At 40.0% G+C, this 19,702-nt stretch overlaps 1 protein-coding gene across 1 annotated transcript in view; it reads left to right on the top strand.

Moving 5' to 3' along the window:
• The first annotated feature begins 946 nt into the window (after nucleotides 1–946).
• The window catches only part of LOC116676964 (E3 ubiquitin-protein ligase HECW1), a 194,835-nt gene continuing 176,079 nt past the window's right edge, over nucleotides 947–19,702 (top strand). The window contains 2 exon segments of the mRNA XM_032507731.1: nucleotides 947–1,129; nucleotides 6,554–6,611. Coding sequence (XP_032363622.1) covers nucleotides 6,585–6,611 — 27 coding nt within the window. The 5' untranslated portion in view covers nucleotides 947–1,129; nucleotides 6,554–6,584.

The following is a 19,702-nucleotide window of genomic DNA, read 5'->3' as shown; positions in this document are numbered from 1 at the left end:
CATTTCTTGCGCCCAGCAGTCAATGCGGTGTCTACTCTTTATTATTATATGGTTGTAATAATGTAATGCTTCCTTTTAAGGTAGGCTAAACTGCAATTGTTGAACATTCTGGCGTTCTTCTATTCACGAGCAGACACTACAAAAATGATATGGATGACTTTTACCTGATGATGGTCTGAGTAAAGCATTTTGTTTTTTAGATGTTTCACAGAAAAAACATGCTTTTTAAAAATGAACATACGTACGATGTAAAAAAATAAAATCAAAGTGATATTATGGGAATTTAATTTCTTTAATATTAAATAACTAATACATTATGAAATAACCATATGCATTCATTCAGAAAACATGTGGGCCTATATCCATGAAATTGTAAAATTTTCCAATGAAATGTATTTAAAATATCTAAACATTGAACTAGACTTTTTTTTCTACAATTTCCAGGAAGCTGCACCGCCCTCTTCCTTCTAACAGCTGCAGCTCTCTGAAGGAAACGATGCACGCGAGGGGACTGATGTGAATAACAACAGTGCGCTTGCCACCGCGTGCGTGTGTATAGGCTACATGTTTATGTGTGCGTTGGTTGATGATTGGGGTCAGAGCGCACGCGAGGAGAAAATCGCGTTGTCTGATTGGCTGTGAGGCATTGCTCTATCCGAGAAATGTATCATATATGACCAGAAGTAGAACCTTCAAAATAAAAGCGTATTTTTAGTCGGAATTGCCTTAATCGATAATGAAACCAATTTGCAGATAAAGCTGTTTGTAATACGCATATTTTTTTATATTTAAGTATTAGGAAATGTATTTAAAATCAAAAATGTTGACCAAACGCTTAAAAAAACCCCATTTCAGGTCGGAGATTTAATGGGCGAATCTGGCAGTGGCAGGAAATTAAGCTTTATTTTGGCTAGCTTTACACTGGTCCAGAGAAAGAGGAAAGGATGTGACTGCAGCCTCTCTTGCGTGCCTCGTTGGCCCGTTACTCGATTCGCCGTTTTGTTTGTGTTCCCTTTTCCTGCCTTCTACTATCAAAATGGAGCTCGGTGGAAATTAGCAGGTGTGTACCTCTTCGAGTTCTCATCCTTACATTTGGAGCATGATCCTCCGGCAGGTTATTTTATCCCAGGCTGGTCGTTTTCATTCGTGCTGTGTAACGTCAAATGATGTAGCCTAAATTAGTCTCCAGCAGCGGCCCAATGCTCCCGCATATGTCATTTTCTCCCGACGCTAAATGCTGCTTAAAACATCGATGCGGGGTTCATCGGCAATGACACATGAACACACACGAAATAACGTAAGAACATAGGGTTGTCTGATTTTCATTTTTCAATATGGAGCACATATCCGCCAAGCAACACAAAAGTAAAATTAGTGTTTTGGCGAAAACGGTTCTCTTGTAGCTTAATTTGCTGTCGTTGCTAGCAAGCCACATCTTAAAAGTTGGAATTATACTACACTAAACAAAAAATCTAAATTGAGTTGTTATCCATTGGATAGGTGCCTAATTAGTGGCTACAAATATGAGAAAGCCTTGAGTCATCTTTCGTATTAGACCTTCTATAGGCTATATTTTCCCCTAAGAAACGTAACATTAAAGTAATGAATTGTCTGAATGTTGATTGGCATAATGTATCGGCGCTGGTGATGTCAGGGCCTACAGTTTGCTCTTAATTTGGGATGGAGGCTACTACGAGTCCTATTATAAGGGGAGGATTCCCCCTCCCACGATGTGTGGGAATTCCCAACCTCAAAATCCTCTTAAATACTGGAGCAACACACGACGGGTGCCTTTTTTCTTTTGTTTTCCTCTGGTGCCATGCAAATCAGTCGCCTATAATTTACCCTCCTTTTATGTTGCGGGTACAATTGACCTTTTTAAGTAATAATCTTCTGCTTGCCTTCATTAGTGTTATCAACATTTCAATGAAAATGGCATATAGGCCTATGTATACCCCTGTTACACAAGTCCTCGTCCCTGCATCTGTCGAAAACAAGAGCTGGGTTGAAATCTCTGAACTCCTCTAAAAATCACCAAAGTCAGTCACTGATCTCCATGCTTACCCTATATATATGTATATATATATATATATATATATATATATATATATATATATATATATATATATATATAATACATCTTGACTGGTTTGCTTTTAGTGTGTCTAAAAGGTGCATGAAATGCTAACTGGATCAAGATGCTTTTCCTTCTCTTATCTCTGCCTCCTCTATCAAGCAGCAAGCCAGAGGAGGTGGGGATTCCCAGAGCAGTTGACTCATGCTCTGCATGCATGGTCTCAGCAGTGCATGTTGGTCACCTGCTTTTTCCACATTTTATGCTCTGAGTGAAACACTAGTTACACATTTATACTTCATGTAGTGGGGAATATACTGGTTATACATAGCATGTAACTTTCTAGTAAAACTCTTATATCATCATCTTTGCTATCTCTTTTTCCTTTCACTTTTACTCACAACGGCAAACACGCTACTCTCCATTAACACTCGCTCTCCTTGCATGACCAAACAGGCACTGACATCACTCACTTAAGGCACCCTGCCATTCTTGCTATAACTTATTCTTGTCTTGGAAGGGGGTTGTGGTAAGAAAAACACTATAGTGTCACGGCCCTAATACCTTGTGTAGTTCCATTCTCCCATCCTTCTCTCTCTCTAACTCACACACAGGTAAAACTTACACTGTCCAAAACCTAAATTAAGAATGAACTAAAAAATGCATTTCCTGCAGAAAATGCTTCTGAATGCAGAAAAAGCTAAATTGCTAAACTAGATTGCTGGCTTTAATGGGCAAGGAGGTCAAGCAGCGAGAATAATCAGAAGAGTGGAAATGGTTTAAATTAGTACACATTTCCTTAAAATATTAACTTATACCTAAAATGTATGAAACAAAAGTGGAGTATTTTAAGGATTTCTGAAACACTGTCACTACACTGAATAGCTGACGTCAACGCAAAGAAAAAGTTATTGAAAAATGTGCAAGTGAAAATGGTTGTAATTAATATAAATGTCTTTAAAAAGTTGAAAAATACTAAAATTGTATGTAGGTTTTTGTATAATCTGATGCTAAACTGAATTGTTGGCTTTAATTTGTGTTATATTATATATGCAATATTTTCAAAAACAACGAATAGAATTTACAAGTTGTATAAAACTCTGAATGAAGAACATTTTAAGGTTTAAAAGAAGCAGGCAAACAGTGAGTGAGTCAGTCAGTCAGTCAGTCAGTCAGTGGAAAGTGCTGTGTCATGTTTGAAAAAAACAGCAGCTGTGGCTCATAAGCTGGTTGTCATAGTGATAGCTAAGTGACACCTGGTAGAGATCTCCAGATGTCCAGATCTCCTCTCTCAGAGAATGATTGGCAGCACACTGCTGGTTTCTGTATTTGCCAGTTGAAAACCTTGAACTGTAGCATCCCACAACTTTGCTGAAGCCGTAGACATGCTATTAGCGACCACTCGCCACTGGTCACAGTTGATGAAATTCCATCGCAAAATGGTCTCTAGTTTTTGTTGATTTCTGCTTCTAACATTGCATAAATTAAGTTTACTTTAATCCAAATCCTCATGACTTTTGACTTGATTTTCAGTGAATGGGTCAGTTTGACCCTGAACAGAACATGTGTATCTATTTATCAACATCACCCCCTAAAAAAAGTTTTAAAATGTGATCAAATTTTAAACCATAGACCAACTTCCGATGAATCACACCAGCAGCAGTGGCAAAACAAAATAAATTGGAGTTGCCACTTCCCTACTTCCCAGGCCCCTTCTTACGACAAACTTTATTGGACCACACCCATTTTAGAACTTTTGAACCTTCATTTTGGTGTCAACTTTACACCTGTAATGTTTCGTGACTGCAGCTTGCACTTTTGCAACACTATTGGAGAGACAAAATCTGGCCACAGACTCAAACACCTGGAAAAGTACTCTGAACTGCCTCTGTAGTTCCCAACACATTAGGCGTCTCCAAGATGATATTTTGTCATGATGACACACACAAACACATACACAACACACAACCCAACCCAACAAAGCCACTTGCTCTGTGCTTCCTGTGCTGACTTTTTAATATGAAAAATAACTATTAAACAGAATTAAGTTCCTGTTTACTTATTATGCTATTCCTCATCATTTCATTAACTTGAATATAACTGCTCACCTGATTTTAGTCTCAGAATGACCCTCACTTTCCTGCTCAACTGTCTGATCTGGCTGGGTGGCTAACTAAGAAGTTAGTGTTGGACCCAAAAGAGACGTTGCCAGTATATTAAACTTCCCCATACTGAGTTATGGGGAGTTATAATCTAAATATGTTAATGGTTTGTTGATGTGACATTGCATTTTCAGTGGCACAGAAGATACAAATGAATATTGTTGTGATTAAAAATGCAGTAAATGGTTTAACATTTCTTTGTTTTACAAGGATCTGTTATAAAAACTGCTTAGTTATTCGATGTCCTAAATTTTAAGCCAAATCTCAAATTTGTCCTATGTTGTGACTGTCTCAAGAATGGTTTAATAAATAACTTTTTTGAATTAATAAAATTAATGAATAAACAAAAAGAAAAGCATTAATCCGGCAATTCCACAGACAACTTTATTTATTCGAAGGTCCCCATTAAAGCTCTTGTCACTGAAGCCCCCTGTGAAGTCCATAATGTGCACATGTTATGTTTTTGTTTAAAATATTAAACCTTTTGTGAACCCCTACTAAAAAGGGTTATGTTTTTGTCATTTGGTGTGACAGTCCTAAATTACATTGCGTTTGGTTTTGACTTGTGACCCTTTGCTGCATGTCATCCCCCTCTCTATCCCACTTTCCTGACTTCATCTGTCCTCATCAAATGAAGGCAATAAAAGCCAAAAAATAATAATTAATTGTAATTAGTAATTGTGATACTTTTAAATTATTATGTGAACTCTTTTTAAATGACTGGGAGTGAGAGGACATGAAAGCATAGAGAGAAAATTAACATTAAGATTGGGCATCAAGAATTGGATACAACTTGGAATCTTTTTTTTTTTTATTGGAAATTTATTTTTGAATCGGATCATAGGTTCCAGATTTAACATGCGTAAGTTTAGGTTTCCGTAGCAGCTACCAGTTATTCTAGAATTATGAAGCGTTACTACTCTGAAGCTAACGTTAAATATGTACAATAATATTACATATGGCATACATAGCTTCCGAATGCTTGAGGAAATGGAGCTTGTGTGGACGCTACTGCAGTAGAGAGCTCGTTCAATTTTATTCACTTTATTAATAGTGTCAAATCATAACAGAAGTTATCTTGGGACACTTTAGAGATTGAGTAGGTCTAGACCACACAGTATAATTTACAAAGACCACACAATCACCCCCAAGAGCAAGCATTTGGTGCCTGGATATAGTTTTATTATGACTTTTTTGGACATACTGTTCTTCTTTATTTATATTGATTCACACTTGGATTCAGAAAACAGCAATGTTATTGAGAAGTAGTTAAAATAATAACACTATTGCCCAAACCTGCTTGCAATACAAGATTTTAATGCTGTAACACCGCCAGCACAGATTGTTAATGTCGGCTACAATTTAATTTGCCAGAAAGTGTCACAGTAACATGTACAGGTTAAATCGTTCAGCATAAAATCAAACCGTTCATCAATACATAATATAAAAATATTGATTAGAGCTGCTTTAAAATAACTAATAGTTAAGATCCACTGATAAACTATCCATGTAATATTTATTCTATAGTGAAAGCCCACAAAACATCTAGTGGTGTAACGGACCAAAGTTGGTCCATCTGGATCAACACTCACGATTCGGAATGCATATGAACAGCAGATTAATTGTAAAGTTTAATCATAATAATAGTGTGAAATAATTGTTTACTGTCGTTGTTACTTACTATGTTCACGTGAACCGAGAATGTTAAAAGCAGTTGATAGAGACATTTGTAACTACTGGCGTAAGAACTCGAAAAGCCGCAGCTACAGAGCTCCATCATATCAGTGGCAGTTGGAAGTTGAGTTACCCGAGAATAGGGGGCTTCGAGCCGAGAACAAATGCTGGCTCCAGAGCTCGTATCAACGGCAGTTAGTAGTTAAATTACCCGAGAATATATTTTCTTCCTTTTTAAGCCTGCTTCTCCATTGCAGCACTGTGAACCATGTGACCATTCAGAGATACACATGAAAACTAAAATAAATAAAAATATTAGATGTTGTTTTTGTTGCTGTTGAATATTTTTAAGTTAAAAATCAATTAGACACTCTGATAGACCTGTTCTCTGTGTTTCTGTGTGGAGGTCACAGTGTCTTTATATCTCTGTTTTCTTTTGTTTGTCCATCTGTGCTTCTGCTCCTTCTCAATTATTCATATTTGTATCATGCAAAGATGAAGTATGAAAGTCTGATGATGATGTTTTTTCCTGCACACAAATGCCATACTTGACTTCTACCTGCTACATTTACAACCTCTGCTTTTTTTAATTTCTGTGGTTTGTAACACCCCCCCCCCCCCTTTTGCTCCAACTTCCCTTCAGGTTTTGGTCTGCTTTGGGTTGACTGGTCATAATGCTGATGCAGCTCTGTAGTATCAAGGTCAGTGCCCCCCACCCGCCACCACGATCACCCACCACTTTCTCCTTTTGTCTGCTTACCCAGTTAATGCGTAGCATTGCAGGATTTTAAAGGCTGATGCCAATACCAGTATTTATTTGTGTACTTTGTACTAGAATACATTTTGTTCTGACATTAAGTATCATTAAATGCCATCTTGTTCATTATAACATATAAACATACAGCATTGTCATTAAATTAGCAATATTTGCAAAATCTATGAAGAAAACAACACATTGGTACAAAATCAATAATGATGGTGGCTTTCACTAATATTCATAATAAATTCTGTCACAAGCAGGCACATAAAAATTGTATTGTGCATGCAGTTTAGAAGTGTCTGTCAGAGCTGGGTGGGTCATGCCCTGAAGCTCAGTTTCAACTAGAGCATTCTCTGATTTGATGGAAAGCTCCCTCACATTTAGACTTGCTGGGGATGATGCTGTATCTTGCAGTGATCACAGCAACCACAATGAACAGACACTGAACTCTTAATTGGTCATGCCCCACCTTTAAACATGTTTACAGGTAGGGCTGCACAATATTGGAAAAGAAAACATGGCAATATTTTTTTCCTGAGATATATATCGCGATATTAAAAAAAATAATTTGCAGTTGACTTGAACAGCTCTATTTGGAAATAAGTCATTCTAGCAGCACAGTGGTCTGGGAGCTGAAAAGAGCAGAGGGCAACTCAGCAGACTGCTAACTTGTGGCTCTCTCTACCAATATAAGCTACTCTGTTTTAGGCTACAATCACTTGCAACCATAAACTGTATATTATTAATGGCCAGATCATGTGTGACGTCACCCATTGGTTTGTGGGGATCTGCAATGAGTCGTCGAGTATGCCGTTACGAACGCAGCCATCCTGGTTGCGGATGTGACGATTTTAGACGAAAGGGCGGAGTGAGGAAAGAGTCATAGACTATTGGGTGGTATCTGACTGTGACGTTAGCTGAGAGTTGGCAATGCTGCTTACACTCTATGTTCTACACTTTCACTGGCAATCTGGATGCAACTGCTGCTGAAAAAGCCTACATAATTTGAGGTAAGATTTAGCTTTGCTAGGTTTTAAGTATATCTTTGTCCCATAGTTATATTACATATACGAGCAGTCACATTGTAAAGTAAATGTATTTGAAGTTACCATGTAAATTGTCTGTTATGTTATCTAGCCCCTTATGGTAAAACATGCTAACGTTAATTTTCTGCAAATCAAAGTTGATGTTTTCCTAATTTAAACGTAGTGTCAGCGAAATGCAAAATGGGGATTGTCAATGCTTATCATTATCTAACGCTAACTATTAGCACACGTATTATCAAGTTTCTTAGAACGTTTGGTTAACTTTAATAACCATAATGCACTGATAATGTCTTGCTACTGTTTGCATCATCAGTCTATGATTGGTGCATTTAGTCTGGTGCCTTTAGCACAAATAAGCTCATTTAACTAAGTTAAAGTTACACTAAAGAATAATGGACTGTTGTGGATTCATGTGGATTCTCCTAGATAATTAATGAAGTACAGTTACATGCATATATATGTAACTATGAGGGGCTTAAGTGGAAATTGATGATTCTTTCTCTCTCTTTCTCGTGTAAAGAGTCACGATGGCATCTTCACCCACCCAATGCCCAGAAGTAAGTAATAGTTACCAATAGTTACTTTTCTTTTGCTATTTATTGTACAACATAACATTTTTATCAGACTTGTTTTGTACAACTAAGCCAAGGTAATAATGCATTTACAAATAACTGTGTAATTAAGAGTGCTGTTCATATCCTTTTTCGCTATAACTTAAAATAGTTAAGTTTGTCTTTACCCACAGCAGTGTTTTATGTGTGGATTGTAAAACATTAACTACATCATTTAATTAAATTTTCAACATAATCTTTGAAATTTTGCCAGTGTTTGTGGTTTATGTAATGTTTGAAGTTAATGCCCATTTCAAGGTGAAATAAACGTCTTTCCAAAGCCACATTTGTTGTTTTTCTGAAGTAACTATAGGAACATACAGTATTGTAGTCATACAAGAATACATTGGTTATTTGATAGAATTTGAAATTGATTAAAAGTGTCTATTTTGGCTCCAATCAACAATTATAATTTCTTAAATGTTACCGTACTTGATTGTTGACAAAGAAAATATAGTTTCTGCTTTTCTTATGTCTTTATGTACTTGTCATTATTAATCACCAAAAAAACACTTTTAATTTATAGGTATTTAGTTAATTTTGAAATAGGTAGTCAAGTGGGGTGAGCCAGTTTTGATTCAAAATGACTTTAAAGTGAGGCCATGATGGTGGTGCATCCTTGAGAACAATAACTTTGGATCTGAAATAAATGGTTTTAGAAATGTAGCTTTTGGGAAAAAGTAGCCTTGTGGCACAACTTACCCCTTGTGTGGGGTAAGTTGTGCCTTTTGGGGATTATGTTGGGATGGATTGTGCCAGTTATTTCTGAAGTAAAACAGAACATTAATGCTTTAATGCTATATGAAAGCAATTCAGTTACATTTTATTTATAGTATCAAATCATAACAAGAGTTATCTTGAAACACTTTACAGATAGAGTAGGTCTAGACTACACTCTATAATTTCCCAACAGAAAGAGCAACCATAGTGCAACAGTGGCAAGGAAAAACTCTCTTTTAGGGAGAAACCTCGGCCAGATCCAGGCTCTTGGTAGGCGGTGTCTGACGGTGCTGGTTGGGGATGTGATGAACAGTGGCAATAACAGTCACGCTAGGAGCTCTTCTAGATGATGGTGCTAGACCATTTAGAGCTTTGTAGGTTTGATTTTTTTATAGGAAGTCAATGCAGAGAAGCTAATACAGAAGAAATTTGATCTCTTTTCTTAGTTTTTAAGACTTCTTTATTGATCCTTTTGGGATGACTCCCGCAAGGAAGTAGAAATTTCCAGCAGCAGTTTTCAGCAGCTTACAAAGAAGGTATAAAACAAAATAAACTGTATAAAAATAACAATAAAACCTTTGGCTATAAAAAGACCTGTAGCAAAAACGTCTTGTCAGAACACTCGCGGCAGCATTCTGTATCAGCTGGAGAGTCTTAAGGGACTTATTTGAGCATCCTGATAAAGAATTACAGTTATCCAGCCTGGAACTAACAAATGCATGGACTATTTTTTCATTTGAGACATCTTAGAAACAATTTTGGCAAAGTTTTGAAGATAAAAAAGGCTGTTCTTGAGGTTTGTTTTAGATGGGCGTTAAAGGATATTTCCTGATCAAAAAAAAAAAAAAAATTCAATACGAAATGACTCATTTAATGTTTATTTAAAAATTGTCGCCCTATTTAACTGTTAAACTGAATTAACATCAAGTAGTAGGCCAGATCATGCACAATGCTGCAGGGGAATATAAACTTCTGGCTGTACCACCAAGATTTGGGGGTGTGGGTAGTTTCTTGAGCACATCCCCTCTAGGGATGACTCCATAATTTTCTTTAAATGTGAATATGGGCTTTCCATCCACAGACTTCTTACAACTTTCACTTAGAAACTTTGCACTGATGTCTGCACCCTCGAACTTGCACAAATCACCCCAGACCCACAAGTTTGAAAAACTAGCATGATCCAGCACTTAAGAGCTAACATCATGCTAACTCTATTGACTCACTGTGTAACCTGCTAAAGCACTAAAACGTGTGAAATGTTTTCAAACTTGTCTAAAATTGTTCAGACACTACAATCAAAAAGGCAGCTGACAGTTAAAAAAAAAAAATCTCCGATGGCAGAGACGCAACGTGAGTTGCATTTAAACCAAGCAGCATGTCTGAAACCCACGTTTACCAGAAATCTACTGAACTTTTCAACCTTTTGACACATTTCAGGCTTCAAACATAAAGATATAAAATTTTTATTTTTTGTGAAGAATCACCAACAAGTGGGACACAATTGTGAAGTGGAACAAAATCTATTGGATATTTTAAACTTTTTTAGCAAATAAAAAACTGAAAAGTGGTGCGTGCAAAATTATTTGGCCCCCTTGCGTTAATACTTTGTAGAGCCACCTTTTGCTGCGATTACAGCTGCAAGTCGCTTGGGGTATGTCTCTATCAGTTTTGCACATCGAGAGACTGAAATTCTTGCCCAGTCTTCCTTGCAAAACAGCTCGAGCTCAGTGAGGTTGGATGGAGAGCGTTTGTGAACAGCAGTTTTCAGTTCTTTCCACAGATTCTCGATTGGATTCAGGTCTGGACTTTGACTTGGCCATTCTAACACCTGGATATGTTTATTTGTGAACCATTCCTTTGTAGATTTTGCTGTATGTTTGGGATCATTGTCTTGTTGGAAGATAAATCTCCGTCCCAGTTTCAGGTCTTTTGCAGACTCCAACAGGTTTTCATCCAGAATGGTCCTGTATTTGGCTGCATCCATCTTCCCCTCAATTTTAACCATCTTCCCTGTCCCTGCTGAAGAAAAGCAGGCCCAAACCATGATGCTGCCACCACCATGTTTGACAGTGGGGATGGTGTGTTGAGGGTGATGAGCTGTGTTGCTTTTACGCCAAACATATCGTTTTCCATTGTGGCCAAAAAGTTTGATTTTGGTTTCATCTGACCAGAGCACCTTCTTCCACATGTTTGGTGTGTCTCCCAGGTGGCTTGTGGCAAACTTTAGACAAGACTTTTTATGGATATCTTTGAGAAATGGCTTTCTTCTTGCCACTCTTCCATGAAGGCCAGATTTGTGCAGTGTATGACTGATTGTTGTCCTATGGACAGACTCTCCCATCTCAGCTGTAGTTCTCTACAGTTCATCCAGAGTGATCATGGGCCTCTTGGCTGCATCTCTGATCAGTCTTCTCCTTGTCTGAGCTGAAAGTTTACAGGGACGGCCAGGTCTTGGTAGATTTGCAGTGGTCTGATACTCCTTCCATTTCAAAATGATCGCTTGCACAGTGCTCCCTGGGATGTTTAAAGCTTGGGGAATCTTTTTGTATCCAAATCCGGCTTTAAACTTCTCCACAACAGTATTACGGACCTGCCTGGTGTGTTCCTTGGTCTTCATGATGCTCACTGCACTTTCAACAGAACCCTGAGACTATCACAGAGCAGGTGCATTTATACAGAGACTTGATCACACACAGGTGGATTCTATTTATCACCATCAGTCATTTGGGACATTCAGAGATCCTCGCTGAACTTCTGGAGTGAGTTTGCTGCACTGAAAGTAAAAGGGACGAATAATTTTGCACGCACCACTTTTCAGTTTTTTATTTGCTAAAAAAGTTTACAATATCCAATAGATTTCGTTCCACTTCACAATTGTGTCCCACTTGTTGGTGATTCTTCACAAAAAATAAAATGTGTATATCTTTATGTTTGAAGCCTGAAATGTGTCAAAAGGTTGAAATGTTCAAGGGGGCCAAATACTTTCGCAAGGCACTGTATGTAAGTACTACGAACCGAAGTTAAAAACAAACCTGAAGCTGAAGAAACCCTAAACGGTAACGGAACAGATCCGCAGACCCGATTGACTGACGGTGCGAGAGGGAGAGAGAGAAGGAGAGGCGGAGGGAGCGCTTTTCTCCGTGTTCTGTGTGTGTGATTGATCCAAGCTAGTTTGTAGGCGGGGGGCGCTGTGATTATCACAGAATGCTGCGCGGCCAGTTGAGGAGTTGTATTCAATCCGAGCACGGATATTGACTCGTATTACTCGTTTTATTGCCACTCTTCATTCTAACCCCAACCGGCCCGTCAGACACCGCCTACCAAGAGCCTGGGTCTGACCGAGGTTTCTGCCTAAAAGGCAGTTTTTCCTCGCCACTGTCGCACTGTTGCTTGCTCTGGAGGAAACTATTAGAACTGTTGGGTCCTTGTAAATTCTGGAGTGTGGTCTATCTGTAAAGTGTCTTGAGATAACTCTTGTTATGAATTGATACTATAAATAAAATTGAATTGAATTGAATAATACTTGTACTCGGCAAAAGTGCTTTATCCGTACCGGATACTCGTTTCAGCCGACTACTCGGATCATCCCTAATAGATTGTAACATATGTGACTCATTTTAAAACAGACTAACGTGCCGACAGAAGTTTCTCTAATAGATTTACAGAAAACAAAGTGGAAAGACATCTGTGAACCTGGTGCTTTATCAATATATATGGCTGCAGAACTGAAGATTTTTCAAGATAGAACATTAATGTAACTTTACAATAATATAAATTTTTTCATGTGCAACATTTTATTGCAAAAAGGGATATTCTGGCCCACTGCCCTGCCCGGAGACATCCGTCTCCGACTGGATGCACTCCACCTGTGGCTTTGTCCAAGGGGTGACGGTGATGCTGTGTGTGTTTGTGTGTGTGCGTATGTGTGTGTGTGCGTGTGTGTGTGTGTGTGTGTGTGTGTGTGTGTGTGCCGCCGCGACGGGGATGATAGGTCATGTGCCTGTCCTTCGGGCGCCTCCGGGTAACGTTGCCCAACTCTCAGGATACATATACTTCAGTGTATTCAAGTGAAGGCAATCCAGTGAGAATGCGCCACACAAAACAGATTGTGAGGGGTTATTTCTAAATCACACGTGGTCCCAAAATGATTCTAATCCCGTGTGAACAGTGTTTATGAATTTGCACTATAAAGTTAGCTATATCAGGCTTTGATTTTTAGCTAAGATTACCATTAGATGCACATCAATTAGCAACAACACCACATATGGTTAAAAACAAATCATCAGTGAGACCGTTGTGCATACCTACTGTAATTGACTTTAATCTATATATTTAAATCCGTTTATACGGTCTGCATAACGGCGCGCTAGCTTGGTTTGCAAGGTGCAATAGCTAGCGCTAGCTAACTGATTAGGGTGCTAACGGTGGCGAACGAATTGCTGGAATTCAGATTGAATGCAGGTTTAAGGCATTTGCAGCATTTTGCTGAACCGTATGCTCTGTACATAATAATATACAGAATGCTTGCAACCCAGGCTAAAATTCAACCATGTTGTTTTGTCTTAAGCTTTTAGAAGGAAACTCTAGTATCTGCTAGGCTAATGTAAGCAGTGTAAAGTGCAATAGTAAACACTGCAGCGGTAATGTGTCCACCTCAACTGAGAATGGAGAAATATAATTTCCTCTCCTACCGTGTATTATATTAAACATTATCTGTTGATATCACAAGTACTTAAGCCTACAAATAATTCATAATAATGGGACACACAAAGGAAATCCCCCATATAATTAATAGACTGTCAAAGCTTGTGCAAAGCTGAAGTGACAAGCAAAGTTTTTTCCCCCATAATCTCTTAAATATAGGATAGAAGACAATTCTGATAATTGATGAATATGATTATTGTGTTCATTATACTTCATGTCACACAACATATGGACTCCTATAACTTTCAACAGCAAAAAATTACAGAAACATTTTAAAATAAAAACGTGGTGATGATGTCATCATCACCTTAGTTTCACGTTACCACCAGTACTGCAGTGATGCGGGGTATTGTGGTGATATGGTTATCATAACAGCCCCTTTTGAGTTAATGTGCAATGAAAGGTGCTATACAAATACAATTGACATTCTTGAATTACTGGGGTGATTTTGTAGGGTAGTGCATCTGGAAAGAAATAAAAATAAAACTTTTTTTTTTTCTTTCCATATAAAATTATTTTTGGGGCATTTTTTTTGACAGGACAGCTGAATATACAGGGGAGAGAGAAGGGGAATGACATGCAGCAAAGGGCTGAAGTCGGAGTTGAACCCAGCACCACTGTGTCAAGGACTAAACCTCTGTATATGTGCCCCCATTCTACCAACTGAGCTATCAGGGCGCACATACTTTCTTGAAGTTAAATGCTAGACCCTTTACCTATACGTCATGCTCTACTCGTGCAAATTATGAACGCCATGATGGACGGCAGAAGAGCTATGCTGTAGACGGATGGCAAGCCAAACACGTACATGTTCATTCGTGTTTGTTCGTGTTCATATTCTCAATATACAATCTACAGAGTAATCCTCATCACCACAAGCATGTTTCTGTTTAAATGACTGATAAGTAAGGGTTAATGCCCGACGAGGTGTCCATTTTTCTAGGTATTAATGGACGACGATGAGGCATGAACCGCGGCCTAAAGTCTAAAATCAGAATCATAATGGAAAAAATGAGTTTATTGCCACAGTAGTTACCCTACGGGAGGATGATGTTGAAGTCAGAGCTGAAATCCACAAAGAGGTTCCTGTCGTAGGTTCCTAAGGAGTCCAGGTGCCAAGAGCCAGGCCTGTAGGCTCTATAATTGAACTGCAGAGGTCCAGGAGCGGGTTGGTAAGGGTATTGCGGGGAGCCAAAACAAGGCACTCAAAAGACTTCATAACTTTAGGTCACTTAACCTAACCCTGGTTCTTTGATAACAGAGTGACAAACTGTGCTGGGGCCACGCCCCCTCATATAATCACAGTCGACTGGCTCCTTTCAAATCCTCCCAGATAGGTTTCTTTCCGTGTGTCTGCAAGGAGGAACATGTTGGTGAAACACCTCACTCTGTTATCAAAGAACCCGGGCTACGTTAAGTTACCTAAAGTTCTTTTTTTAACTTCATTCGGTGTTTCACTATGAGAGATATAGACCACTCCTGGATTGCCTGAATCTCCCGAAGCCAAATAACATTGAACCGAGAGTCTCACCAACCTGGGCGCCGTCACCTCCAGCACAGCCCGTGCCAGGAACGCTCCGGAAACATTGAGCCTGTGGAACCTCACAATAGGGTGAGGCGTAGCCCAGCTCGCTGCCGCACAAATTTCTGCCACTGAAACACCCCTGAAAAGGGCCCATAAAGTGGCCATGCCTCTTGTGGAATGAGCTCTCAGACCCCGAGGGTGCCTGCAAACCTTTATACTCATAGGCCAATGATATAGCCTCCACAATCCAGTGGGACAGCCTCTGGTGGGACAATGGCTTACCCTTATGGGGAGTAGCTCAGTTTAGTAGCCCAGGACACAAACAGCTGATCAGCTTTTCTGAACACAGCCGTCCAACTCACACACATGTGCAGGGCCCGGACAGCGCACATGTGAAGCCTTTTCTCCTCTTCTGAGCAGAACAGAGGCGGGTGGAAAGCCTGGAGCTCCATTGAGGGGAACCACCACCTTAGGCACAAATGCTGGGTTGGGCCACAAACAGAGTTTAGAGAGCCCTGGGGCAAACTGGAGACAGGTTGGCTGAACAGACAAAGCTTGTAAGTCACTCACTTGCTTTGCAGTGGTTAAAGCCAAGTGCAAAGCTGTTTTAAGAGAGACAAACTTCCTCCCTACTGCCTCAATAGGCTCAAATGGATGATGAGAGAGGGTGTCCAACACGACCAACAAGTCCCATAGAGGAACCAGGGTCCTGAAAACTGGAAGCTTGCGGTGTGCACCTTTCATGAAATGACAAACTAAAGGATGTTGCCCTGCGGGCTTATCCCCGAAGCCCACGTGGCAGGCTGAGACAGCAGCCATGTACACCTTAATTGTGGAGACAGCTTTTCCTTCCTCCATCAGGTACTGCAGGAAACACAGCAGGTCCACCATAGAACACTGAAAAGGGATTGTATCTTTACGTTCGCACCCCTCCTCAAAAACCTGCCACTTTCCGCTGTAAAGAGTTTGGGTGGACGCGGCCCTTGCTCTCTGAACGTTGTCAATGACCTTTTCTGGCAGGCCTGATGCATTCAGGTTCCACCTCTCAAGGGACAAGAGCTCTCACGGGAGAGCCCTGGGGCAAACTGGAGACAGGTTGGCCCATCATGTCCGCCCAGCTAGGTGTAGCTCGCGGCTGATGGGTGCTGCTTGTGGCCATTGGGGTGGCTTCCGACAGACATGGGTCCTGACTGTTAGTCACGGCCACTCTCAACCGGCTTTCCAGTATTTTCTACGACATAGCTGCGCAGTGGGTGCACAACTAAGGGTCAGCCAGCGCCGACTGAGCGTATTTAGCGCCCATGCAAGCTATAGCTACACATTGGGTGAGGGTCCCTGCCCGATATGGATGCCCCGCATGACGCGGGGCATGGGCGGGATACCGCCTCACTTGCCAAATACCCACTAGCCGGCAGAAAAAGACAGTTTGCCGTGACGCGGACACTGCTTTAACTTTAACTTCAATTGAAGTACTTACTCAGCAAATCCAGACTGGGTCGGAAAACTGCGTTTGGCGACGTAGTCCTTAACGGTCCGTCTGTGAACTGTTTAGCAGATAACCAACCAAGCTAGCCTAGAAGCGCTGAGGGAGCTTAATATAGTTTCTTCCCGGGAAGAAAGCGAAAAAAGATTTTTAAGGAACCAGGCTGTGATTATATGAGGGGGCGTGGCCCCAGCACAGTTCGACCTGTCTGTCAAAGACAGACTTGGTGTCATTGGAGCTTCCATGGTTGGTCACACCGATGCGATTCCCCATAGCTAAACACCAAACGAGGTTAGAAAAAGAACCACAGAGGTCAGGTTTCTACATGACAGTGGGGTGTTAACGGTGTCTGTAAACATTGGAAACAGATGATCAGCACAGTGCTTCAGTGTGGAGGGAGAGAAAGAGTCTGGTCCTTTTTTTTTGTTTGTTTATTATTATTTTAGTTTTTTTAAACAGTTAACATCTCTTTCCAGGATTGTGAGGGTTGTTGTAGTGGAGGGGGACACTGGGTTGGGCAATGACAAGGCCCAACACCTACTGGGATGGGGAAGGTTTGGCAGGAGGGCTAGAGCTGGTGACAACTGCGTGGTCTTTCAAAGTGACAGTAGAAAATGTTCAAGTTGTTAGCTAGGTGCCGGTCATTTATTGGGGGGGGGGGCTTCAGTTTGTAATTGGTGATCTGTGTCAGCCCCTTCCAGACTGAAACACAAAACTGAAGAAAACTGTTGTTAGAGCTTCTCAGAGGACAGTTTCTAGCATCTCTCACTGCCTTGCTAAACCTGCATTTTGACTCCTTGAACATGTCCCTGTCCCTGCTCCTAAATGCCTCTTTCTTCAACAAACTTAGCTGTCTGAGTTTGGCTGTAAACCAGGGCTCATCATTGTTGTACCTCTTAGTGGTATGTGTTAGAATACAGGTGTCCTCACATTAGCCGATGTAAGACATCACGGCCTATGTGTACTCCAAGCTGTTGTTAGCAGTCCTGAAAGCATCCCAGTCTGTACAGTCCAAACACAGCTGAAGATTGGCCACAGCTCCACTGGTCCACTCCACTGGTTATAAAAATGTTCCGGGTTACTGTTGATATCCTACCCAACGTCTCATAGTTGCTCACTGAGGCTACCAGATATTTATAAGTGTAAAAGCTAAGATAGTTAGGATAACACTTAAGTTTAGCAGTTAAGCTCATGTGCAAGCAGTTTTAGCAGTTGTGTGCTAATCTCAAATTCAAACAGTGCATTCCACTTTGTTTTATACATTAATCATTGAAAAGCCTTTGGTCTTTGAGATGAATGTTTATGTTAATACATGCTGTTACACATACTGTTTACAATACATCTACACTTTTTTTGTATGGTGTTTTGTAGATAGGAATATAAGCATGAGGACATGAGAAAACACTTTAAAACGCAGCATTGCTTCTGACTCTAGAAACCGCCGATTCAGGATTTCACCCTCACATCAATTTATTTGAGCCTTGCGTGATGGATATGTTTCCTGCAGCTGCGAGTTGGCATGTGTTGAACACTTTTTTAAACAAATTTACAATTGCAAAGCTAATTGCCAAGTATTTTTCAGCTCCAAATCCAGTAGCAGTATTTCAAAATCATGGTCAACAGTGTTGACAACACTGTTTTGACCCAGTAGAAGGGTACATGGTCTGTGTAAAATGAATCTTTTAGCCAATTAATAAATCAATATATTTAGTTTACTGTTAATGGGGCACCACCTCGTTTAAGAGTAGAAGGCCCTCAGATTGAATGGATTAAATTATCAAATCTTAAGTATAACGTAATATAAACACAAATTATATTCAATAAGCATGGGAGTTTTATCAATCTCAAATGAAAAGCCGTAAAGTTTGTAGCTGTACATTGACCAAAGTTCTTCTAATGAACAGCACAGACAACAATATTATCAATAGATGGAGGGGATTTATTAATAAAATAATCATAAGAATAGAATAACATTATTATAACCAACACAGCAGAAAATGAATAAGATATGAACACGGACTACCTGAAACTATTAGTGATAGGGAAATGATTTGAAAAATTTAAGGAGAAAACTAATTAATAGATTGTAACTGAATTTAACCTGACACAACAGAAGACTCTGAGTGAGACATCAACTTTAAATCAATCAGCATGTTTGATTAAGCCTACTTTTGTGAGGTTTGTCTCTCCGGCCTGTGGGGACTGTGGTGTTTTTATATATATAACATTGGTGGGGAACAATTTTAAAAGATGAGCTACATACCAGCAAAACTAGAATACTCTGTCTCACTGTGTATTTCACTCTGTATCTCACTCTGTATCTCACTCTGTTAACATGCCAACAGACCTCCACACACTGTTTTGGCTCCAAAAAACAGACAGCGTTGTAATGTGAACACAGTGTGATACAGCTACCAGCGCCCGTTTTTTAGCCGTCAATAGGTGACTGCAAGCCTGGCTACAGGCACCACCAGATAACAGGGCTTTTGGTAGTAATGTAAGTTTAGCCAGAAAAAGTTAGCGACGGATCAGGTTGAGGTCGGCAGCTGAGCTTTCTAGAAATGTTTCCACGCTGGCCGAGCCCCACTGATGGCGGTCCGTCCGCGGCTGCAAGACTTGGAGCTCACCGCCAGTGTTTCAGTTGGACTGTTAAAAGTCCAAAAGTACAAATTAGTTTTGCACAAAATGTATCGCAAGAAGTGTTGCAAAAGTCAAGGACGCAGACTCGCTGCTATGTGATACAGATTTTTTTTTACAAGCTCTCAAATCCTATTCTACAAGTGCTCACATCGCATCAGCACGCTCTCACATTAGCACCATATTTACCTTCATACTTTTCTACCTACAAGCCCTGAAAACTGCAGTTATCAAGCCACTCTTGAAAAAGAACAATCTAGACATGTCACTTTTGAGCAATTATAGGCCTATATCAAACCTTCCAAT

This window comes from Etheostoma spectabile, unplaced genomic scaffold (assembly GCF_008692095.1).
Source record: "Etheostoma spectabile isolate EspeVRDwgs_2016 unplaced genomic scaffold, UIUC_Espe_1.0 scaffold00004148, whole genome shotgun sequence".
Lineage (NCBI taxonomy): Eukaryota > Metazoa > Chordata > Actinopteri > Perciformes > Percidae > Etheostoma > Etheostoma spectabile.
This window is presented reverse-complemented; position numbering and strand designations above follow the sequence as displayed.